This window comes from Anabrus simplex, chromosome 2, assembly GCF_040414725.1.
Source record: "Anabrus simplex isolate iqAnaSimp1 chromosome 2, ASM4041472v1, whole genome shotgun sequence".
In the NCBI taxonomy this organism is placed as follows: domain Eukaryota; kingdom Metazoa; phylum Arthropoda; class Insecta; order Orthoptera; family Tettigoniidae; genus Anabrus; species Anabrus simplex.
Genome location: NC_090266.1, coordinates 736,815,141 through 736,842,417, shown reverse-complemented (window position 1 = coordinate 736,842,417; position 27,277 = coordinate 736,815,141). Strand labels below are relative to the sequence as shown.

General features: G+C 38.4%; 1 protein-coding gene across 3 annotated transcripts in view; it reads left to right on the top strand.

The window, feature by feature from the left end:
- DNAlig1 (DNA ligase 1) overlaps positions 1-27,277 on the top strand; it is a 719,906-nt gene that overhangs the window by 592,631 nt on the left and 99,998 nt on the right. For all 3 annotated transcript variants that reach the window (XM_068225852.1, XM_068225851.1, XM_068225853.1), the window contains 2 exons: positions 7,108-7,324; positions 22,908-23,143. In XM_068225852.1, the coding sequence (XP_068081953.1) occupies positions 7,108-7,324; positions 22,908-23,143 (453 nt within the window). The remainder of the gene's footprint in view (positions 1-7,107; positions 7,325-22,907; positions 23,144-27,277) is intronic.

Here is a 27,277-nt window from a genome sequence, read left to right as displayed (position 1 = left end):
GTGATGATTATTGTTTTAAGAGGAAGTAGGCTACAACTAGGCAACCATCATCTATAATAACACTAATCAGATAGAAAAATGGAAAGGATCCGACATTTTGAAAATGTCTTTTTTTTATGTAGTTTTTGGCATGGCCCTTGCTTTTGGAAGTCCGGGGTTCATATTTATGAGTTTGTGTTTCTTGTTTGTTTAAGAGGAAGGTGCTTTGCTTTAGTATCCACTTCAAATTCCTTTGTATTCTTAAGGTGGGATCTTTCTCAATAACCTTAAATGTATTATTGTTGAAAAAAGTTTCCAATTTTTCAATGTATTTGGTTTTGTTTAGTATTACAGTAAAACCTCCCTATAACGGACACCTTCGGGACCGAAAAAAATGTCCGTTATGAAGGGGTGTCCGCCCGCTAGAGGTTATGAAACCGGTACCATTAAACATAAGTTGGAACACAATAACCCATGTATAGTATGTGTTAACAATTCTCGCAAATGTACCTTTAATTGTATACTGTATACAGTATTGTACAATATACTGCACTGTACTCACATGAGAAAGTTGTAGATGGGCTGCTACAGCTGCGATGCACTGTGTTAAAGAGACAAAAACACTTCTATGGAAACCTCTATTGACCACACTGTACACTATTACTGTTCACCATGTTAAAATTAAAAAGAACGTATGAGTTTTTGAAACGTCAAATCAGTATGTAGATGTAGCAATATCTAGCACAGTACAGTAAAACATTAGCACTTGAAAAAATCCTTAATGTTCGTTTGTTTTGTCCATTTCGGTTTAGCGATGATGTTTTCACTATGTGCAATTAAATCCTGGGTCAAATTTACACCTTTTTCATCGTTTTGTTTACAATAAAATTCTTTCAGTCGCTTAACAATGCCGAGAGCCTCACTGTATGAGGCTATTGGCAGCACATTCATTTCCGTATTTTCTTCAAAGTCGTCATTAGCATCATCTTCACTCCCGCTTTCGTCAGAATCTTCATTTTTGTCCCTCTTCCCTTGGATTGACTGAAGAATCGTTTTCGTGTCTCCACTCTCACACTCTGTTGGAATATCTGAATCAATTTCGATATAGGTGTTCACTTGTACACTGTAACCTGCTGCATTAATCAACTCTTGTATTGTTTCCATGCTGTCAGGAAGGGTATCCGATTCTATTTCGGGATGTCCACCACTAGCGGGAAACCCAGCTTTCAGAAAGCAGTTACGAATTGTTGAGGCCGTGACGTTTTTCCATGCATTGGTTATCCATGAAATTGCTTGGAGAACATTCAGCCCCTTTGTCAGTGTTTTGAAGGGTTACTTCATTCCCGTTAAGTTCTGATACTGTGTGCTTCATCACTAACTGTCTGTACATAACCTTGAAGTTCTGGATCACTCCTTGGTCAAGCGGCTGAGAAACTGATGTTACATTTGGTGGGAGAAAGACGATCTTCACATTTTGCAACTTAATTGTATCCGGATGCGATGCTGCCTTATCGAGGAATAACAACACTTTTTGCCCCTGATGTCATTTTTCTGTCCAATTGTCCTAGCCACTCTGTCATTATTTCTCTGGTCATCCATGCTTTCCTATTCGCTTTCCATTCAATGCCAAACTTCGTAACGTCCATATTTTTAAAACACCTTCGTTTTGCAGCTTTTCCTATCACAAGGGGCTCCTCCCGTTCTCCACTCATACTTGCACATAACAAGACAGTAAGACGTTCTTTCGCAACTTTTTCACCAGTACAACGATTTCCTTTGAAACACAAAGTTTTGTCAGGTAAAGCACGGAAAAACAATCCAGTTTCATCGGCATTCAAAATATTTTCCGGAGCATACCCGTCTATGATTGAAGGTATTTTCTCTTGCCAGTTGTCCACAACCTCCATATTAACACTGGATGATTCTCCGCAAATCACTCTGAAGTTGATACCCTGTCGCTTTCTGAATCTTTCTAGCCAGCCATTCGAGGCTTTGAAATCTCCAATACCTAATTCTGTCGCGAATTCTAATGCTTTTGGTTGTATCATTGGTCCTGAGACAGGGACATTCTGACTTCTTACTTTAGCGAACCACTCTAGCGTTGCCCTGTCAATGAGAGCTGCACTACCACTTTGAAACAGTTTAATGCGCTGTTTGTTGCCATTTAAATGCCATTCTTTCACTAGTTCCTCTTGCTTTTTCACAATTTCAGCTCTGCAGTCGCTTAAGTGCGGACAGTATCCAGTATTCGGGAGATAGTGGGTTCGAACCCCACTGTCGGCAGCCCTGAAAATGGTTTTCCGTGGTTTCCCATTTTCACATCAGGCAAATGCTGGGGCTGTACCTTAATTAAGGCCACGGCCGCTTCCTTCCCACTCCTAGCCCTTCCCTGTCCCATCGTCCATCGTCGCCGAAAGACCTATCTGTGTCGGTGCGACGTAAAGCAACTAGCAAAAAAAAAAAAAAAAATTCAGCTGCCTGTGTCTTTCCAATCTTAAACACTTCTGACAGTTTACGCACACCACACTTCTCACGTTTATGATAGTCTATTATGCCTACCTTTTCTTTTAAAGTTAAAAACTTCCTCGGAGCCATGTTTACACACACTTACTAACGTAAAATTGACCACATCAAAAGCCCACGAGTCAATGAAAAGTAACCTGACAGTGAAGGTACGAATTCCAGGGCTGTCGAGCATGTCAGATCACACAAGTTCCGGAAGTGATAGCGTAGCATAGTGTTGCCTTCCAAGAATGTGTACAGCCAGGATCAAAAGTTACGGTGTCTGTGATTCTTGGAAGTACCGGCTGTGCAAAAAGTAAGTGAATACATACTGTACAGGACACAAATACAGAATTTTTTTAAAAAGAATGTGTCTGTTAGGAGAGGTTTAATTGGAGTTTCTCGTGGCTATGGTGTGTCCGTGTCCGTAATAAAGGGTGTCCGTATAAGAGGGGTAAATTACTCATACACAACATGGCATTTAATTACGGACCTAGAAAATCGTCCGCCGATGAGAGGTGTCCATTAAGACAGGTTTTACTGTACTACTGTTCCACCTTTATCGGCTTTCGTTACAAGGTTCCCATGGGGGAAAAAATTAAGGTTTTATAATGTCCTTACTATTCATGTATTTTCATCTAAGCTTTTTGGATACAGCTGAAGATGACCACTAAGTGGCCAGAACATGTATTGTAATTGTTAATGTTTTTTATAATTTTCCCAGTGGCATGTAATAAAGTATCGATTAGGTGATATTTTAATCTAATAAGTTGATTTAACTTATCGATACGGCCATGAGGTGGACAGATTTTCCCATCTATACACACAGTTGTTGCTGTTTCTATGGCAGCATCTCTGTGTGCCACCCATTCTCTCTCTATTGCCTGAACATGCTTCGTGTTCATTTTTTGAAAATTTTCACTAATCATATCCATGTACTTCCAATTTCCTTATCCTTGAGATTTTCTACCCTTATTCGTCTGCAGACAGATGTCACTTTTTCTATCCTAGGCCTAGAGATACAATACTTAGTTCACCACAGATCAAACAGCGGTCCATATGATCGAAAAGTCCCTGGAAAACTGTCACATTCCTAACAGATTTCCTGTATTCAAAGTCGCCATATGTAGCGGCAAATAGCCTTATGCTTGAAGAATTTATTCGTAACTGCTAATACCATAGCAGCACAGAAAGCAGACTCTTCCCGTTCCTACTAGCTTCCACATCTTCCCCACATTTACCAATCACCCCTTCGTATCCTTCTGTTCTATTTCCAACTCTCGCATTAAAATTGTCTGTTAGCAGTAACCTATCCTTGCCGTTGACTATGTTATCACACAGAGCTTCATAAAATTTTCAACTTCATCCTCATTTGCACCCTCACATGTTGAATACACTGAGACAGTTCTTGTCCTGATTCCTCCAACTGCCAAATTTACCAATATCATTCGCTCATTTACGTGCCTAACAGAACAGTCCTACCCCATACTATGCCCTTCCCGTTTAACACCTGTCAATTACATATTATAATCTCGTATCTCTTCCTCGTTATCTCCCCTTACCCGAATATTAACTCATAACACATCCGGATGCATCCTCTTTGCTGACTCAGCCAGTTCTACTTTGTTTCTTCCATAAGCCCCGTTAATATTGATAGCTCTCCCATCGCATTCCATTTCATTCGCCAGGTTGTTTCCAATGAGTCCCTCACCTGTCAAATTGAAGTGGGACTCTGTTACTGCCATAGATCCGAGGCTTGCTTAAAATATTCTGAGTGTCCTTGGTGATAATTCTGTGAAGCAGGATACTACCCTTACTTACACATAATCCCAGTGAGGATCTCTGATCTAATGGGTTAGGAACCACAGGTGAATTGTATAGTACTAGTCGCCTGAGCACAAGGAGGACCATGACTCAAAATATGTCACAGATGTCCACTCCCATTCCATAGCAACTGGTATCCCAACTCTCAGGACCACTTACTTGGCTACTTAGCCATTGCCTGTGGTTCATGAACTAGGGTGTGACTACAGTAACCCCCACCACAAATCACTCACAGATTCATTTGTACATTACTATTTATTTATTTTAAATTTATTCCTATCTATTAATTTTCTATTTATTTCCAGGTTGCCTCATTGCACATAAATCCAATCATGATCTTAGTTTAATTCCTCTTTGCAGTAAGAAAAGCCATAGTACAAGAAAATTAAACATAATTAACCTCCAAAACCTTGAAAGAGATTCCAACCACAAATCAGCACACTGTACCATAGTTACAAGCCCACAATGGCGAAGACAAATACAACATTACTCAACCTGTCTTGTAACTTGAAATATGCAAAAGAAAACGCATGCTTATACAAGTAATAGATGATGAAATGAAAAGCCCATGGCATACAAAGCCAAAAGAAAAACAAATAAACGCACATCTGCATGCCTACAGAACATAGTCAAATACTGTAGACTGGCATGTAATCCTTATCTGATATAAAAACCCATTTCTTTTTCCACATAGAATAAAAATGCAGTAATGACCACAATTAAGTGCAGCTAGGATGCTCCTGGTCTCCACTCCTGAAATTTCCTCTAAGTAACGTTTCTGCTAATGCATCTACACCATGCATAGGAATAAGTACTTGCAGTTGAGAAGATTTTCCAAATACAAACGGCACTGTGAGATATAAGAAAAATATAAGATCTGTATTACATTGTAATGATTGAACGTTCCTTTGTGATGAGTAAACACCATTACCGTGCAGATTCTTTTACACAGCATAAGCACTATTACACTTGGTACATCTCGTTTAAATACACTCATTATTGTAGCTAGACGACTCCGTTATCCACTGACAATGCGCTAAGATCCTAAGCACTATTCATATCATATATAAATTCCATTGGTGTCGACAACTGTAATATAATTTCATCTATGAAGATCCTATATTACTTCTGACTGTGCACATATTTGAGGACTATGACCCAAATCAATAACATATCCTTCATTCTACTATCACTCTGTCATGAGTTGTAATTGTTCCAAATATACTGTTATATTCATGTAGCAATATGTTCCCAAATAAATCATTACTGTGCACTTACTTGAAACTACCTGATACAGATGACTTTACATTCCCTTAATTAACTTAAAAGATCCCTTTATTTCACAGCACAAGTATTTCTAAATCATGGTATGAATCAAATGGCTTGATTTATCAATTAAACAGGAAATACTTTAAAAGATATATGTTTACATCCACTGAGCAGTAAATTACAACACTCATATGGTCGCATTGTTAAGACATTGCTTCCCGAATTATGATTTCTAAAATGTATAATTTTAGAAGATTTATTCCTCCCTTAGACCCAAAGATAAAATTACCAACTCATAATAATCCATTTATTTCTGGAGGATCCTAACTTCTTCTTCACGTTCTTATAAATTTCATTATGTTTTGAACATGTTAAACGTAAAATAAAGAAAGCATACTTAGAGTACAGTCTACATTCCTGAAAGAGAAATTAAACTACTAGCAAATAGAGAAAAGGAACAAATGTATATGTACGGCCACATTCAAAAGTAATACTTCCCTGTTAATTTAGAAAATACTGTATATTAATCAGATGCCTGGTCTCTGTTTTGCATGTATTTAACTTCCTTACTTCTTTGACATTTTTGTCATCGTCCAAGCGGTCTGTAGTGGCTATGAAACGCTCAGTTCAGCGTGCTCGCTAAGCCTTGAGGACACCAATTTTTTACAACAATGGCCTGATGTGCACTTGTATATCCACATTAAGACCAGTATTTAGCAGATGCCGCTCCCAACTCTTCTCAGCAGAGGATGATATGAACCACTGATGCACTGGTGATTTGGCTTCCTCCCACATCGTCATATTGGGATAATTTCTTATAGTCGTTTTCAAGCATATTCCTATGTTATGACAATTGTCATTACCAACAACATTATGAAATTATTCAAACTGCATCAACCGTTATTTGATACTTCCCCGTATTAAGAAAGCAATATATGTCTTTCACATAATTCAATCCTGACGTGGACTTAGCACCATGTTGTCCTAGCTCTTTTCCGTCATTGACAGTCCATGTGCTCCCATGTTCTTCAGCACTATTAAAGACAAATAAATAAATAAATAAAATAATTTCTGTTGCAAATTATTGCTGTTTATATTGGCTTCCTTAATCCCTTAAGAATACATTTATTTAAAAGCTTCTGCTAAAATGGACTGGGATTTGAGTAATTGAATTATCAGAGACTGTGCTGGTGATATTGCATTATTCCATGATGCTCAGTTGATTTCTTACTTTCAATTGCAAACTGTTAGCCACATCTCTGGACCTCAAATGATATGGGGAAATGGGCTCAATTTATTGTTCCCCTTTTTATTCCTTTTCTTCTGCCATCATTATCATCTTCCTTCCAAGTATTGGGCCATGTGTCCCGTTATGGTCTTTAACCATAGCAACTATGGATTTTAAAATAGTCTGCATATTTATTTATTTAATTAATTTAGTTTTACATACTTAATTTTTGTGCATTTGGATGTGCTATTTTTGTTTCCAATATTTTATCCATAGATGTAATCACAAGAATCTATTGTTCACAGAATACGGCAGCATCGGAAATTAAGGTGCAGGTGTGCATCTTCGCTTTTGACTTATTGCTGCTGAACAATGAGCCTCTGGTTAAAAAACCCCTTTGCGAAAGACGTGCCCTACTTCGGGATATGTTTACCCCAATCCATGGGGAATTTCAATTTGCAATTTCAATGGATACCAATACTATGGATGAAGTCCAGTCCTTCCTAGATGATGCTATTAAGGGTGAGCAGCTTTAATTAATTTTGGTACATAACCGACATCCAGTTTCTCACCTTTTCCTTTTCTTTTATGACAATTTTGTTTTGATGCTACAAGTCTTTACTACATTTTTGCTGCTATAATTAATTCTCCCTTTGTAATGATCCCACCTCTCTGATACTGTTTGCCTTCATATATGTCAATGAAGATGAAAGATGTACTTTTTTTTTTTTCCATCTGGTAATGATATGTGATGTTATGGCCTGGATTCGTTGTATATCATGCCATTTGAATGATACTGGTGCAATTTATGTTTATGTTTCATAGTTACCAATGATGCCCGTCAATAGTATTATGGTAGTTTCCATTGAAATGTTAACAAATGTGGTCTCCATTCATCCTAATTATTCTTGTTTGTTTTCATGAAGTTATATGAGAGACTTGTTGGTACATTTTACTTTTGCTAAGTGTTTTGTTCATGCATGATCCAGCCAGCTGCAGTCTGCAGCCTATTTAGAAGACTTAAGTCATAAAGTTAAATTAGTATTTCATGCTGAAAATTCCGCTTTCTCTTTCAGACTCCTAAATAAACTTTCTGGTACACTTGTATACCTAATAATAGTATTATTTGTTTTATATCTCACTAACGACTTTTATGGTTTTTGGAGATGCCATGGTACCAGAATTTTGATTTGCAGGAATTCTTGTATGTTCCAGTAAAAAACGTCTGACATGAGTTTGGCTCTTTGAAAATCATAAAAGTAATTAGTGGGGTGTAAAATCAATAACATTGACTATGAGGCTGGCATATTTTAGCACCTTTAAATACCGCTGGACTGTGCTGGAATTAAACCTACCACCTTGGGCTTAGAAAGGCAGTACTCCACTCCCTGAGCTATTAGATTTTTTTTTATCATGTTCAAAATATACTGGAAAACAATTTTGAAGGAAGTACAAACTGCTTATTTCCTGTATGTAAAGACTGCATTTATTGCAAGTTTTTGTGTAAGGAACAGCTGTGTTTCCAGCACTGCATTGTGACAGTCCATTATCATGAGTGAACATTAAATTATTTTCAGTTTTTATACACCTTTGATGTTGTTTTGTTGCATTTGTCATCTGATTCCCATTTATGATATACAGAGGTCTGCAAGGCAAGAGATCAATTGTTACTACAAATATATCTGACAGTAAGGTGCCATATATACTCTCATATTGTAACCAAAAAAAAAAACCAAGGAGTCCCGGTATGTGAGAACCTCCCATATTATAATGGTGAACGCATGACTTTTGCACCTACATAACGGTAAATGGTGAATTTGCAACTCCTATGCCTACACACTGCATTTATTCATGTAATGGATGAACCCCAATCTTCTGCTTAAAATTTTGGAAAAGGAATTCCCCAATTAATGGACATATTACATTTTGAACAAAAATATCCTTACAATAGACATTCTTAACCTCAAACACTGTGAGTTGCATGAAAACATGCTTAGAATACAGACCATTCATCACAAAAAGAGTAGTCTGTGACATTTCCATGCAAAACTTAGCAGTTGCCTACTAACGCCATTAGAGAGTGGCATGTTGTATCTGCATCAATGAGTAAGCTACATTACAAGTGCGGCTCTTAGAGTGTTTGGTTGTGAGTTACACTGTAAACTATGTACATTAACATAATGAGGAGAATTAATCCTACAAATGTAGTCAAAGTATTATAGACAAAGTTGTGACATGCTGAATATAGAAATTCAATTGGAATTGAGGATATGGAGTTTACGAATATGTTATAGAACATAATAATGCAGAAATAAAACGGGGATGACACAGAAGTCCATGACGATATGCTGGATGGATATACAGATTTTGATGGAGAGGAAGAGGAAGAGCCCAAAACTGACAGTGGTTGTTCAAGCAGTAATAGACTTTCCTCTCCAGACACTGGTGGCCATGATCATTAAGGCATCAAGTCTTTATGGTCTGACACCATTGTTAGCCAGTTGAGTCCCACAGGTGGAAGGAATTTCACCATGAGAATGATAGCCAGCAGGATAGGAGAGTTGATGGTATGCAATTTAATCACTAGATTACGTGCCAAATGCCTGGGTTCAATTCCAAACCTCTCCACATTGTTCGAGTGGAGTGAGGGCCTATGATGATCTTGATGGTGATTTGTCTGTCAGATAGAGACTTAGTTCTTGAGCAGACGCCTTGATGTTGTATGACAGGAATCGGCTATGTGCCAACACCGGATTTCACCCTCACCCTACCTCATTACAATCATCGTCACACACCCAAATTCTCAAAAGTTAATCTTGTACCTAACAAAATGCAGTTGGTTCTTATTTATCCTATTCAACCATGCCAATAGCAAATAAAACTTCCAGTGTTTGAATCCTTAAAAAAAGTGTGCTGTTCAAATGTGCATCAAATTAGAATCCTTCAATGGTTATGTGAAGCTATATCTGTCACCTACTTCACTTCACTGCCCAGAAGGATACTAAAACATTGGAAGCAAGTGCAAATTGGAGACATTGTTAGCAGTCATATATTTCTTCCTTGAAAGAAGCTTGACTATTATTATAATTATGATTTTTATTATTATTACTTGTATGTATGGCTATGAAGTGTTACATCCAGTTAGTATTTGTATTATTATTATTATGATACGATCACGTTGTTGTGAAGTTATGTCATGAAAAATGCACTGTATGTAGACATTTGTATCAGTTCAATTAATGTAAGAACCTGTATATAATTCATTCTTACCTGCATATATAATTTGCAATCCATAATTGTGAAACACACTGTAACTTCCAGAATGGTATAGGTAGACGAGAACGATGGGGAATATTCTGTACATTATAATCTATGAATTAGGCACTCGCGAATTTTCGAGAAGGCATATTTTGTGATGTAGCTTTCTAGAAGGCTGGCCAGACGCACATATAAGGAGATGGTGTTGATCGTAAGCAGAAATTATTGTTTAGCAGGAGTTTTGCTGGTGAACACGTGTTGTGGTTAACTGACATGCCGATGTAGGCAGTCAGTAGTCAACTGTTTCAACTGTGTTTCAAGGTTGTAATCTCCATGAGTTTTAAAATATCGGCTTTATGATGTGTGTCTTTTGTTTGTGACAGCAGTGATTAAGGTTATGTGTGTGTTTAATTTGTAGATAGATGTGAATAAAATACTTGTACCAGCTGACAGCATCTCGTGTGCATCTTTGTGGATATGTTAACTGGTGACCACAACAGGATTATTATAATCCATTGGAATTGAAAATGAAGAACAACCAGAGGACCGTGGTGATGTTTAAACAGTTAATTTCCTTGGCTAAAAACAGCGAAGCCCAGTTAGGAGAACTCAAGGAGAACATCGAGGCCCAGTTTGGAAAACTCGAAGGAGAAAATCTGGGCCCAGTTCAAGACCGGATTGACGTCAGAAGAGGGAGACGAATACCCGATCGCTGGACTTCGTGGGCAAGAGATGGAAGTACAATGCAGTCATGTTCGACCTCAAGGAAGCTGTGGGAGAGTTCAGCGGGCGCGGCAGTGTCCACCAACCGAGAGCTGACTACCGAGTGTGGCTGCCAGAGAGGACTCAGCGCACCGATAGAACGCCGCGGATATTCGACGCTGAGACCGAACAACCAGACGGCGTGACGGTGAATGGTCCTTACCAGTATGACACCAAGAGCAAGGCGCTCGACAGCCGCAGTAAGCTCCACGACACTGTAAACTGTCCAGGGAGGATTTTCAGCATGGAGCAGAACTATGGGGAGGCTCAGACAATGTCCCAGGAGATGGAGGCAGCGATGGCAATGACACAACCAGTGGGACCCCCTCTAGGAGGCAGAGAACCAATGGGGTCCGAACCGACAACTAACAAAAGAGGGTGCCCCTGACAGAACACAAAGGTACGAACAAGGGGAAAGCCAGCAGAGCTTCGAATGCCACAGGAGAACCTGTGGATCACCATCACCGGGAACGAAAACACCGTTGACCGGACCCAGCAGACCCACCATGGGAAGGTGGTGGTCCCCGATGGAACCGTCGGGCTGCAAACTTTGGACTTCAACAGTGCCAATAGGAGGGCTGTATGACCGAGGTAGTCTGTGTGTAGTTAAATGGTGAGGACCGAGAGAGTATGACAAAGTGTGGAAATTGATTCAAGTTATAGGGGGGATATTGACTCAAGTGCGATAAACGGATGTAAATTGAAAACCATATTCACTCAACCATGCGTAAATAATGCAAGAACAAGCAATAATAATTAAATTATTATTATTATTATTATTATTATTATTATTATTATTATTATTACTACTACTTGTATGTATGGCTATGAAGTGTTACATCCAGTTAGTATTTGTATTATTATTATTATTATTATTATTATTATTATTATTATTATTATTATTATTATATCAGTTAAATTAATGTAAGAACCTGTATATAATTCAATCTTACCTGTATATATAATTTGCAATCCATAATTGTGAAACACGCTGTAACTTCCAGAATGGTATAGGTAGACGAGAACGATGGAGAATATTCTGTACATTATTATCTATGTATTGCGCACTATCGAATTTTCGAGAAGGTATATTTTGTAATGTAGCTTTCTAGAAGCCTGGCCAGGCACATATATAAGGAGATGGTCTTGATCATAAGCAGGAGTTATTGTTTAGCAGGAATTTCACTGGTGAACACGTGTTGTGGTTAACTGACATGCCGATGTAGGCAGTCGGTAGTCAACTGTTTCAACTGTGTTTTAAAATGGCAGCTTTGTGATGTGAGTGTTTTGTTTGTGACAGCAGTGATTAAGGTTATGTGTGTGTTTAATTTGTAAATAGATGTGAATAAAATAATTGTACCAACGGACAGCATCTCGTGTGTGTCTTTGTGGTTATGTTAAGCTCCAGATGAAAAAAAGCAAATGAAGATATACAGTATCACGAAATAGGTGGACCTGACCAAGCAAGTGGCTGTGTGGTTTTGGGCACATAGCTGTCGACTTACAGTTGGGAGATAGTGTATTCAGACCTCATTGAAGATGGTTTCCCATTTCACACCAGGCAAATGCTGGGGCTGTACCTGCTTTAAGGCCATAGTCGCTTTCTACCCACTCCTTGCCCTTTCCTATCCTATTGTCACCATGAGACCTATCTGTGTCGGTGTGATGTAAAGAAAATTGTAAAAAAAAAAAGAAAAGAAAAAATAAAAAAATAAAAATAAATTGAGTGGACCTGAGGTCAAAAGTCAGAAAAATCTTGAAACATGTCAGGGCAAATTGGTTCTCTCTCATTGATTCAATAAGCTGGGAATTAGAACAATGGGAGCCATTGAAATTGTTGTTTCATGTTGGTGAAAAAGTCAATTCGAAGAAACCAGTAACAGCAAATTTCTTGTAGTGAAAGCAGCAGTGGAAAATGGTGCCACTAAACTTGACTCATTATTTCTAAAGAACACACTCCCCGTTTTCACAAAGTACATCAACATGTTCAAGTAGAAGCTCCCTCCATGTATAAAGTGGTCAGATAAATGAATGGATTGTTGATTGATTTAATGGTGAAGTTTGTGAAGCTGAATAGATTGTATAGTAGTTGCAAGTAAGTTTGAAATGCATTACTGATATCAAGTTCAGTAGCAGTAGTTGTGAGAAAAATGACAACCTGTTGACTGGAGTTACAACAAGACAGCGCATTACGCAAGGAAGTGAAGCTGGCGGTTTATCTGAAGATGACTTGAAGCAGTTCTTCAAAGTGGTAAGAAATTTCTTTACTACAGCATGCAACTACATTTTGAACAAATTCCCTTTTTATAACTGTGGTGAAGTATGCAGAAGTAATGGATGTTTCACTGAGAGCAACTACTTCCTTTTCATCAATGCTTTGTATTTTTGTTGGATTGTTTCAAAACATAATTGAGAACACTGACCGAGACAAGCTGGAAGTGGAATTTGCATCCTAACGAGCAGATCCATTAAATGAAGACATTTCAAATTGTGAAACAGTGGATGTAGCCTGGGCAAAAATTTCAAAGCAGGAAAAGCTTCTGGAAACATCAAATATTCAGCTCTTTCTGAAGCAAAACTTGCCGTTTTAGGGATACCTCATTCACAGCAGTGCTTCAGCTGAGCGAATATTCAGTATTGTTCACAAGAATCACACTGATGTTTGACCGAATATGATTACAAGGACTTCGAGTGGTCTCCTGGTGGAGAAAACTAAAAATGTTAACTTGTTCTGAGATCTGCTATCAATAGCATTTTTCTGAGAAGTATCTCTCTGTGTTGAAAGAAGCAACTGTGAAGATACTGCAAGAAAAACAACTTAGTTATATTAGTGTGTGTGATTTATTTTGTTTTTAACGCATTGGAATAGAAAAACATATTGATGTTGTTTGAAGTTGCACATTATAATTTGCCCAAGATATCGCATTCCCCACCTTCTCTTCTGAGATTCACACTACTGATGACCACCTTTGAAGTTTGCCATCCTTGCTGTACATTCCAAGGTGTTAATATAAGGAATGATCTTCATTGGGTAATCACATTAACAAGTTAATAAAGATTAGAGATCTCTTCATTTATTTATGAGGGTATTTAGGGGTTGTAGTGTACCGGTTACGACCTGTACATAAGTATTTTTTGAGCGTAAGTTACGTTTATTTACCACGCGTAATGTTCCGAGTGTGCCTGGTTTGTTTACCAGCAGCGAGGACCAGCTAGCGAGTGTATGACGACTGTGAGCTGTGACGTAGCCACAGGGGCTAGCTAGACCGCCCGCTCGTCTCAACACGTGTTACCAGCCTTGACTGGTATTTTCTGGATTCCACGTCACTTGTTCTAGAGAGTTCGATGGAGAAAATTTTGAAATTTCTATAATAATGATGCTAGCGAATCGAGCGATATGTCATCTTGTTTTGGGATCACCTAAACGTCCCAATGCTCGAGTTTCATTCAAATCCATCGAGGGATTCGGGAGATATTCAATCAAACCGTATTATGACGTAGACATCCCGGATTGAATAAAAGGAGGACCTACTGTAGCCTATTCACACAGTCTCAGCTGAGTAGTCAGCGGGGACACTCTTGCTGCTACTATCATCGTGGAACTCTGTCATTATACAAGTGTGGGAAGACGATTCTTCCAAGTACTCTAAGTGGACTCATAAGACTTCGAGTGTTGTAGAAAATTTTCTAACTCTTCGTAAATGAACTTAGAATATTTACAAGTGTTAATTAAATGGACTTGTATTATTTACGTGCCTTCGAGACTGAAACTTTTCTAAGTGTTTGGACTTGTATTATTTACGTGTCTTCGAAGCTGGAATTTTTCTAAGTGTTCGTGAAATGGACTTGTATTATTTAAATGGGTTCGAGACCAGAATTCTTCTAAGTGTTCATTGAATGGACTTGTATTATTTACGTGCCTTCGAGACTGAAACTTTTCTAAGTGTTCACTGAATGGACTTGTATTATTTTCATGTGTTCAAGACCAGAACTTTTCTACGTGATCATTGAATGGACTTGTATTATTTACGAGTATTCGAGATTGGAATTTTTCTAAGTGTTCGTGAAATGGACTTGTATTATTTACGTGGAATATTTGCGACTGTTGAGGATCTCATCCTTCTAATAGACAGCGATTGATTAACATTGCTAGTGATGAACTTTAACTTTCCAACGGCTCTAAACAAAGTTAGGATTTCACTTGCATTTACTCAAAGACTTGTACATTTGCCAGTGTTGGTTTAAAAGACTTATAAATTTCGTCAGTGAATTTATTTATGTGGAAGGACTTGTGTTTCCGTCAGTGGTCACTCAAAGACTTTATGAATTTCACCAGTGATTAACTTTAAATATATTCAAACTTCCAAGTGAATGGACTTGTGTTTTCATTCGAGTTTAGGCAAAGACTTGCACCTTCGCCAGTAATGAACTTTGAGTTTAACTATAATTTCACAAGAAGGGACTTGTATTTTTCGTTGCCAAAAGTTATTCAGGGAAGGGGATTTTCCTAGTGATGAACTCTAAAATTATTAATACCACTCATATCGTTTTAGGAGTGTTGGAAGTCTTGATGTACAATTATCAAAAACTCTGCTTATAAGTTGATCATCCAAGGTTTTCGTGGACTCAGTGCTACTAGTGACCTTGGGAACATCAATCCTCTCAGTCTCATTGCCTCATTGCCTGGATCACCGGGGTTCGACCCCGGCCTCAGAGTTCGAGACATCTCTACTTGCCGTCAATCCAGACAGTCCAGCTGCCTCTGTCTGGAGTATCTGGAGTCCCTGGAATCCCTGGAGTCTTCTGGAACGTGCTTCAACCAGCTTGGCTTGGTGAGCTGGAGAACCCAAGCCATACTATTGGAATACGAGGAAGACAATCCATTTCTACTTAGAGGTGATGTGCCAATTCATGACTTATTTGAATAAACTCTTGTGCAATCAGAGTCAAAGTTTTTCTGTAGATAGGACCTACCTCCTGTACCGAGCCCTAGCTACAATTAATCCAGTTTTTCGCCCTGAGAACTATAGTCATGCTACTTTAACATTTAATCTGAGAGTCGGGCTCTTTTACCGGTACAGTAGTAAGGATGTAAAGAAGAGGGTATATAAGGAGTTCCCATGTTTGGGATCCACACCAGGACTACTTGATACAAGAACTGGAAAAAATCTAAAGGAAAGGAACACAGTTTGTTCTTGGTGATTTCCGACAATAGAGTAGTGTCATTAAAATGTAGCAGACTTTCGGCTGGGAAGGGAGTAAGAAGATGAGCTGCTCAGCTAAGTGGTATGTTCCGAGGTGTCAGTAGAGAGGTGGTGTGGAATGACATTTGTAGACGAATATGCTTGTGTGGAGCTTTTAAAACTAAGAAAGATCATAATATCATACCTCCAAGTATTCTGGTTTTTCCGTAAAATGTACGGATTTTAAGTGTGTTTTATGGTTGTATAGATGAACAACGTTATTGTACGGATTTTGAATATCAGTGCTTGGTTTTGCTTTCTGCGTTCAAATTGGATTTGACTTTTGATAGTAGCTGAAATTTGACCAGTAAATGTATTGATAATCACATTATGAGTTATCACCGTTCTTTTGCCACCTGTTCGACCTCAACTACTACTTCATTCACTGTACACTGAGATATTCCCAAACAAGTAGCAGGCTGTGATTTTGAAGAAAATAAATCAGGAAAAAGTAGTAGGCTGCGAATTTATATATAACTTCAGTAACTGCGTCATGCTTTGTAGCAGTTGAAAGGCTTTGTTTGTGTGTGGGTATGAAGTTATGAGTAACATTGGCAGTTGTTCTGAAACTTGTGGAATTTGTAAGTGATTTAGTATTTTTAGTGATGTTCGTAATGAGTTCAACTAACAAACGATATTACCAATCTTTTAGGGAGGCATATTCTGCTGAATTTCCTTGTTTTATACGATCGCGGAAGGCGAAACATTTGCATTCTGTTCCATGTGCTCGTGTGATACAAACGTTTCTCATTGAGATAGAACAGCATTAGAAATCACATTAAATCTGTTAAACATGTTTCAATACAAAATTTGAGGATGTCAGTAAGAAAAATAATTAGTTTTTACCTCTTCTTGAGCCGACCTTGACATGGTAAGAGCAGAATGCTTGTTCACTTCATTTTTAATTGAACATAATATCCCGTTAGCTGCTGGCGATCATGCTGGTGCTCTTTTTAGGAAATTGTTTCCAGGTTCGGAAATTGCAAAAAAAATATATGGCTGTGGTCATACGAAAACCGCACACTTTGAAAGAAATGTCTACGGATTCAAGAAGTGAACTCGTTGGTTACATGCAACATGAACCATTTTCTTGAGCTACATATGGGAGCAATAATAGTAATGCCAAGCTTTACCCTATTATCTTCACCTGTTCTATGGTAAAGCAGGAAAAAATAGTTAGCTCAGTGTTGTCTGTTCCAGCATTGGTGGGTGATTCAACGGGACGTAATATTGGTAATTTGGTAATTTCACAGTTAGTGTGTTAGAAAATACCAATTCAAAATTGTGTAGCGTTCTGTTCCGACAATGCTCCAATTGTGATTAGAAAGCAGAATGGAGTTGCTGCTGTTTTAAGGGAAGCACAGTCATCTGTCTTTGTACTGTCTTGCTCATGCCATTTGATTAACGTGGCTGCTGAGAAAGGTGCAAGCAGTTAGCCTGTTAACATTCATGAACTATTAGTCGACATTTTCTATTATTTAGAAAAGAGTTGTAAGAGGAACGAACGCCTTAAGAAATTCTAATAGCTTCACAACAAGGAAAAAAGAAGATACTGAAACATGTTTGCACAAGATAGCTAATGTTAGGAAGGTGTCTGCAAAGTCTGTTAGAGCCATGGGATCCACTACTGGGTTTCTTTAAAGATGAGGTGTTTGTTAATGCTCAGTATGCATCAACTACTAGCTTAACATCATTTACGATCCCAAAAGCCGAGCATGGTAGTTCCAAAGACCGAAAAAGAGGAAAGCTACTGTGTCGTCAGAATTGGTCGCTCCCAAAATATTTGCATGCGTCTCGAAATCTGACACTCCTGTGCTAAAGAATAAGTACATTATTCTAAATCTTGAAGAAAACTTTTTTATGGTCTGTCATCAGGCTTAAATAATTCATACTGTGCCTTTCAGTATGCTGTCATTCCTTTATTTGAGAATCTCAATTCTGCACTTCAGAGTGCTTCCCCAGACATTCATAAACTACTAGAACTAATGATGAACCTGTTAAAGCAGCTGCTTTCTGGATTTATACAACCTAAAGTGATTGAAAATTCCCTTTTATTAAAATTTCCATACCATTCTATTGAGAATCAGAGACATAATGAGGAGCTAGTCATTGGCTTTGAGACAATGAACTTGGTGAAGGAACTTAATGATAGAGATAAATCAGCATTCTTTTCATCTGCCAGGGGTTACTTTATCGTTTTCAAATGCGATTTTATTTGACAGAAATAAATATCCCACGAGAACACGTTCACTTCCTTGTGTAAATTATTTTATTGTCACTGTAAGTCACAACACACAATTATACACACTAGAAAAAGAACGAACAGGCTCTCAGTTTTCCAAGCCTACTCGAGGCAATATCAATTTACAATCACTGTCCTCTCAAGGCACAACTTACAATTTGAAAATAACTTTATGCAGGAGTATTTAATACCCAACCTATGTGGCCTTCATGAAAACAGAACAGGTTAAATAACTGGCCCAAACACAAAAGGAATGGAGGCATAGAGAGCGCTCCAAGATAATGAAAAATTTAAACCTACAGGGCTTTAGGCCAATGAAATAGGGGCTATTCCCAAACTACTGAGGTGACTCGTATAGAAACTTTACTACATTACAGAATGGAAAACAGTTATAAAACATAGTCACCTCAAACCAAGATGAAGGGGAGCTCGAGAGGGTAATTCACTCTCCATCCCCGATTTACAATTAAAGGGTTTGCGAAGTTTTTACATTAGCCCAAAAGATGATTTACGTTTTAGAAAAATAGGTTACATAGTTAATGATTCGGACCTTTACCTGGGATTAAACTACGGAGGTAGCGAGAAAGAATAAAGTTATGTGGCCATTACCTTGTAGATGTTCTAGCTGCTGACGAAAGAGGCCTCCTGCTTAACACACACACTCAGATAGACGTTGATCAGTTAGCCAAGAAACGTGAAAAGCCGCAGTTTATAAACCCTCAAGGAAGGTTTGAGATCATTCAAGACTAAACTAGCCACGCCCTCTCAATTTTATTGGTTTAGTTCAGAAGTAACACTCAAAATTGAACAAGAAGCCTGTGATAGGTTGAAAATTAATTACAGAAACTTTTCATTGGCCAGATTCAAAACTGGCAGAAAGTAGAAGGAAATATTGCCAACCCAAAAATAAATGAACATCAATCAGTTACAAAAACCTAGAAATAAAAAACTTCCTTAAATTATAAGTTCTTTCACTTTTCCCCAGGGTGCATGATCACAGTTTTTTGGTAGTGTCACCTGTGGAGAAATGTCCAAACTTCTTGATGTATAGCTAACAAAACTGGGAGAAATTCGGTCAGTTTAGAAAACTTCACAATAACGAAATTACTCAATATTTTAGTGGTGACATCTTCTGATTAAAGTTCCAAGTTGGTGTAGTTTCAAGTTTCACTGTTTTCCCAATAGAGGAGTTCATTTAGGCGCTAATTTAAAACGCACGGCGTTGAGGTGTACCTCCAGGTACAATTATCATTTTTGTGATTTCCTAGTGTAATATTATTTTGTCAGTTTTGCAAATGATGTTATTTCCATCCAACTTACTAATCTAGTAAATTGTATTTGAAATTGAATCACCATTGATTTTGCTTCATCAGCACTGCCAATACCTTTCCACCATCTGGATATGGTCCCACCGCTTTCCACTATCCTTTCCTTAGCCGTCATGTTGCTTAACCTGATCGTTACAGTTGTTTTCTCGTGCTAAATGTGCATATGGTTTTCGTTTATGTTTGATCGCTTTCAAACATTTTTATTCTGCCTATTATTATTATTATTATTATTATCATCTTCTTTTTCATTTGTGTTAATGTGCAACCAAAGGAGCTTACAATAATAATAATAATAATAATAATAATAATAATAATAATAATTAATGGCGTGTGGCCTCCGAAGGGGCCTGTTGCAGGTCTTTTGAACGGACACCGTATAGGTGAACTGTGTGTCTGTGAGGATGGGGCCCTACCTATGATCACTTCTAATGATGAAGACCGTACACACGCCCAGCCTCCCCCCCTCCTCCCGAGACATCGGAATTAACCTATGAATGTTAAGATCCCCAACCCGGCCAGGTGTCGAACCCGGAACCCTCTGGACCAAAGGCCAGCACGCTAACCCTTTAGCCATGGAGCCGGACCAGGGCTGTACCTTAATTAAAGCCACGGTCGCTTCCTTCCCACCCGTAGCCTTTTCCTATCCCAACATCACCATAAGACCTGTCTGTGTCGTGATGTAAAGCAGATTGCATTTGTAAATACAACTCTTTTAGAATACACAACCATCCATCAGTTACATTTTGTTTATAAATAACAACAGTATCTCTTGTCACATACAAAACAATCCATCTGTTACGCTCTGTGTTTTTAAATAATAACAGTAGTACTTGTACAGTACATTTATATTGTATTATAGCCCTGGTAACACGTGCACAAATTAATCAGTTACCCTGTATCTTCAAGTACACTAGTGTCCAAAAGTTAAGCATAATCACTAAACGAGACCATACCGCCTGATAGGAATGTCAGATGGATTGCTGAACAAACAGAAGCTGACTCACACACCATATGTCACACAACTTCACAGATGAATCCCACTTCAGTTTGCATAATGATTCTCGTCACACATTAATCTGAAGAGAACCGGGTACCAGATACAATTACAGGAACATCGTGGAACGGGATCAGTATGGTGGTGGTGGCGTCATGGTGTGGGGCGGCATCATGTGTAATGGCCGTACGGACCTGCACATCTCCATGGATGGTCCAAGGAACACAACACTGTCAACGCTCGGGGATACAGGGATGAGGTACTGAGACCACATATTCGATAAACATCATGGAAAATGGCTCTGCCCATTCAAATTTCATCCATCTGTCTTGCAGCCAATGTAACAGGTGCCCATCAGTAGCCCTTTTCCTCATCACTGTGCTGTCTAGTAGCACCTCCGTTGACACAAAGTTGTCTTTCTTCATTATGGGAACAATGAAAGGCTTTTTTTTTTCTTCTTACACCCTTGGAAAATATCTACCTAATCTGCTGAGTAAATGTATTGTTTTTTGAGACTGGCTATTTCAATCAGACCAAAGTCTGCATCGTTAGACAGGTAGCTATGACCAGGTATCATAAATTTGAGGCTTATTACACTAGTGTCCAAAAGTTAAGCATAATCACTAAACGAGGCCATACCACCTGATAGGAATGTCAGACGGATTGCTGAACAAACGGAAGCTGAATCACACACCATATGTCGCACATCTTGTCCAAAAAGACAGTGTCGGAAATGTTCTGATAGCTAAGGTACACGTTTGACAACAACTAACAAAACTTGGCAATGTCTTCCACAACAAAATATGCTGTTAATAGGGTGTATGGTTACCCCTAACGGCCACACATGCTTCGCAGCAACGTGGCATGCTTTCTATCAAATGGTCCAAGAGCTCTTGTGGCAGTCAATCCCATTCCTCCGAAAGGGCAATGCGAAGGTCTTGGAGGGTACTTGGTGGAGGCTGATGGGATGCAATTCTCCCCCCCCCCCCCCCCCCAATGCATCCCAGGCATGTTCTAGAGGATTAATATCCGCAGACCTCGCTGGCCAGTTCATGCAATGAATATCTTCCCCAGCCAGAAATTCATACACCAGAGCAGCGCGGTGCGGTCGGACATTATCGTTCATTAAGAGGAAGTCTGGACCAAACGCACCTCTGAAGAGTCAAACATGTGATCTCAGTACCTCATCCCTGTACATCCGTGCGTTAACGGTTTTCCTCGGACCACCCGTGAAGATGTGCAGGTCCGTACGGCTGTTCAACATGATGCTGCCTCACAGCATGCCGCCGCCACCACCATATTGGTCCCGTTTCACGATGTTCCTGTGGTTGTATCAGCTACCTGGTTCTCTCCAGATTAATGTGCGACGGGAATCATTCTGCAAACTGAAGCGGAATTCGTCTGTGAAGAGCACATGCCTCCATTCATTCATGGTCCAGTTTCGATGTTGACGACTCCACAGTAAAAGGGCCCATCTCTGTGCTGGAGTGAGCAGGACGCACACTGTTGGACGCCGGGCAAACAGCCCTGCTGTTCTGAGCCTCTGGTACACAGTTTGCCGGGAAACGCCAGCCCCAGAGACGGCTCAGAAGCTCTGCCGACAATTGTCTTGCACGTGCACTGCGATATCATCGGGCGGTTAAGGCCAGATATCGGTCCTGCTGTGGGGTGGTTACCCTTGGTCGACCTGGTACTGGCCTATGACTAACATCTCCTGTGTCTCGAAATCGTCTCCAAAGCCTGGACATGACTCTTTGTGGCACATTCAAGGATACGGCGACTTCGGTCTGTGTCTGGCCTGCTTCCTGGCGGCCGAGTATTCTACGCTGCAAAATGGGTCCAAATGGCATCGTCGTGCCATTATGTTGTCACGTGCACCACGAGGCTACACTCCGCACACTATAACAGGACAAACACGACTGAGGGAATATGGGGTGCAGGCACAGGCTGTGTTTACCTTGCGGTTACGCTGCTAGTCAAAGCAGGGAACACTCCTTTCTTATACAGAGCGAACACACAAGGTTCGTAGGTGCATATGTCACGGGATTTGCGGTCTATTTCCTGTTGCCCTGCTTACTCGTAACTTATGCTTCATTTTTTTGACACTAGTGTATATGTGTCAACATAATATTGTAACTAGTAAAGTCAATATTGTTCTTTGTCAGTTTTTGTTATGTTATAGATGTCAGCATGGAAGAAAGAATCATTCTCGTATGATTCGCAACTTCTGTCATGATTTATTATTTTACATTCATTTTAAATTTCTTTTGTTTACTAGGGCGTTGTGAAGGACTAATGGTGAAGACCCTAGAACAGGAGGCGACATATGAAATTGCAAAACGGTCTCGTAACTGGTTAAAATTAAAGAAGGACTATCTCGATGGAATGGGAGATTCACTTGATGTTGTAGTTCTAGGAGGGTATAGAGGGCAAGGGAAGAGAGCGGGACTGTACGGAGGGTTCCTTCTAGCCTGTTACGATCCGAATGCTGAAGAATTCCAATCTTTATGTAAGGTATGTATATTTCAGAATGTTCATTTCTAGAGGTAGTTACAGCAACACTTTGTAAGTAGCTCTTACGTAAGTTTAAGGATGATTATGATTAGATAGTTCATATTTAATTATTATAAGCTGTCCATTCCTGTAACTGTACTGTAAGAAAGTAGTTGAACTTCATGGTTTGACAGATAGATAAGTAGATTGATTGATTGATTGATTGATTGATTGATTGATTCTGGCAGGACTAAGGCCAGATTGCCGTATCTTTCATCTAACCTATTCAAGTGGCGTATTACCTCTGTATACAAATACCATGACAAGAATATTCTTGATTAAGTATGTGATAAGTAGAGCTAGGAAGTTCAGGAAAAATCCTCTCCCCCCCCCCCGAGTGTCCGAAGATGGGGCCCAACATATATGTTCATTTTAGGGTCATTGTAAGTCAGAAGATGGAGGGTTTCATTTATCTTGTTTTGTCCTTTTTTTGCATTTTTGGCTTATTGATCCGTTTTTAACTTTTTTAGTTCTTAACATCTTTTTCTTCCTTTTTTTCCAACTTCACCTTCTTTTGCCTACATATTTACTGTGCATTCTCAATTCAAATCATCATCAGTTCATCATCTCTTAAACATATTTTCTGTAGTAAATACATATATTTGAATCATATCACAAAAGAGAGAACTACATGGAATATTATTAAGAAAATTGTAGGGAATAGGATTGGACGTAAGGGTTATACGTTGGATAGGAACATTTCTAAATTCAAGGGTTCAGAAAGTCAAGGTAGGAAATAATATATCACAGGAAGAGAAAGTTTGGAAGGGAATCGCACAGGGTAGTATAAGTATAGATAAGAAATGTGTTTTTCCACCATTCAATACACAATTTATTTTAATAGATTAAGCTAGTACCGGTTTCGGCTCTTTAACGGCCGTCATCAGCTAGTACATGTTTTGTTTTAGCCATTAGACAATACACAAGTTGTTATTGTATTAGGCATCCGGATGTCTAATGGGGGATGGAATAATAGCATGTAATTAAAATATCAGTGGTCAGGTTAAAAAGTTATAAATAGAGCATGAGTATGTAAAACATATTAAAAACACACAGGTCACAATATATAACATTTAAAAAGTTTCAACACATTAAAATTGTACGTATAGGTAGACACTTGTTAAAATTTTTCAATTTATGTTATATGGATTCCATTCTTCTGTCCTCTGTGCAGATCCTTCTAAGTAATGTTGATTTTAGTTGCGTAGGGTAATCTTCGAGGACATTTTGAAACTAGTGTACGTCTTATTGATGTGGGCCTTTGTCATGATGAAATTTCGTTATGTTATATATCCCAACTTGTGATATACTATGGCAAGTTTCAATACAGCAAACAGCAGGTCTCGAGCATGTATTTAGAAGTAGTCGGTGATAACACTTCTCTTGTCTATGTTTGTTCTTGTAGTCTGTAAAGATAAAGTGATATAAGTATGCCGGTAGTGTGTGCATGAAGGAATGCCTAGTGTGTGTATGGAAAGAGTACTTACTATAGTTGTTGTGGAAGTCTTGTGCTGATGTGTTTGAAGGCTTGTTGTGTTCTACTGCGAGTGAGTCTGGGGCTCATATTAGCTGTGGAGGGGAAGAAGGAGTGGCCGTTGGAGAAGTAGGGGCGGGGTCAGGCTTGTGATTCGTTGGTTTGTTAGAGCGTGTGTTTACTATTTTGAGATAATCATTCTTTAATATCGGAATGGCTTTGTCAAAAATAATGCTGGTTTTTTCATTAATATCATTAATGTTATGATTGGGGTTGGCGTATTGGTCTAAAGAAATGTAGAAATCTTCGGTTATGTTGAGCAGGGGGCCCTTGGAGTTTATATTTAGTATCGTCATGTCGTTATTGATGTTTGTGAAACTATGCTTGGATTCTTCTACATGTTGGCCTATTGATGAGAAATGGTTATGTTTTACTGCATTTACATGTTCATTGTAGCGGATGGTGAAGTTTCTGCCTGTACGTCCTATGTAACTTATGTCACAGTTGTTACATTTGATACGGTAGACACCTGATTGGTTGTATTTATTGTTATTATTGACTGTTTTAGTGTTATGTATAATGTTGGTACTATTGTGTGTGGTTTTGAATACTGTTTTTATGTTGTGCTTCTTGAAAATATTAGTTATAGTATATATGTGGGTGTTGTTGAAGGTAAATAGAGCATAGTCTTTTTTGGGCTTGGCTGTTTTTGCTAATTTAGTTTTAGGTTGTGATTTTATTTTGTGAATGATTTTGTTGACCATTTCTTTGCTGTATCCGTTGTGTTTAGCTATGTCGTGGATTAACTTCAATTCATTATTTTGGTCTTCTGTTGTCATTGGGATGTTAAAGGCTCTATAAATCATACTATAATAGGCTGCTCTTTTATGTGTATTGGGATGAATGGAGTCATTTTTTATGGTATTTGAGGTGTGTGTGGGTTTCCTGTAGATCTTGTAAGATAAGTGGTTGTCGTGTCTGGTTATTGTTAAGTCTAGGTAATTTAGTGCACGGTTATTTTCGGTTTCTTTGGTGAATTTAATTTGGGGATCTAGAGTGTTAAGCTTATCTAGTATAGTTTGTGCGTCAGTGGATCTATTATCTAAAACTACGAAGACATCGTCAACAAATCTGCACCAAAAATGTATATTCTCTATTTCTTTGATTGACGTGTATTCTAGGTTATCTATGTATATTTCTGCTAATATTCCGGAGGCAGGAGACCCCATAGGTAAGCCTTGTTGCTGATAAATGGTATCGTGAAATCTGAAATAGTTATTGTTTATGGCGAATTCAAGTAAGTTTATGAATTCGTTTATTTCTAAGGTGCTCAAGTTGCTATTGTTTTTTAGGTTAGATTCTATTATTTTGATTGTTTGTTTAACAGGAATGTTAGGGTACATATTTATTATGTCAAATGAAGCAAGGGTATGGTGTTGTTCGATCCTTAGCTCTTTGGTTCTGTTGCAAAAATCTATTGAGTTTAGTATTGTTTTGTTTGCTAAAAATGTATAGTGCTTTTTTAAAAATTTTTGGATGAATTGCGATAATTTGTGGGTTGGACTGGCTCTATAGTTTATAATAGGTCTCATAGATACGTCGTCTTTATGTATTCTTGGGTAGGCTTTCGCGGTCGGTAATTGGGGGTTCATTGTTATGAGTTTAGCAGATTCAGTTTCGGTGAGAAGAAAATGTGTGATTTTAAGTAAATTTTTTAAATTCCTTTGTATGTTATTGGTTGGATCTTGCCGTTTAATAGAAAAAGTATTGTCTTGAAACATTTTTTAGTCTTTGTTATGTATTCATTTTTATCCATAATGACCGTAGTGTTGCCTTTGTCGGCCTTCGTTACTAGTAGATTGTTCTGTTTTATTTTATTTTTAAGTTTGTTTAAGTTCGATCTATTGGTGGTATTCATGTTTGGGTTATTATTGTGGACGCTATTGATGTATTGCGGGATCTTTCTACTGATTTCGTGTCTTGCTTCGTCTCGTATGTCATATGGGATCTTTTGTAAAGCAAGTTCTGTTTCGGTAATGGTAGTTATAATATTCTGGTAGGATGATGCATTACCCCAGTTGTGTTTGGGTCCCCTGTTCAATATATCCGTTTCTACGTCGTCAAATACGGTTTGCGTAAGATTTTTTATAGGCGGATGGAATTTATGTTGGGAATTCTTGTTAGGAAGAGAGGGATCTTTGTTTTGGATTATGGTTAGTGGCTTTGGTTTACTTTGTTGTTGTTTCAGTGTTTCCAGTTTTTTGTTTAGTGTGTTTTGTTTCTTTATGGCTAAGTCTTCTATTTTTTCTCTGGAAATTCGTTGAAAGTAATTCCAATAGCTGTGTGGGAGTTCATGGGATGCTTTCAGGTGTGTTGAGTAAAGTTCATTATTAAGGTGTTGTTTCTTCTGATATAGGAATTTTATTTCTTCTTTTAACCAAATTTCATTAGTCCTGTTTTGTGTTTTGCGTGTCTGAGCGGTTCGTCTGTGTTTATTATTGTATTTCTGAAGAAATTTCGGTGTTAAGTTGTTTGAAAGGCATTCCTTCAAAAAGGCAATGCTTTTGGTTGTGTTCATTAGTTTAATTTTCAAGTTCTGATATTTAAATGCCTTACGTTTT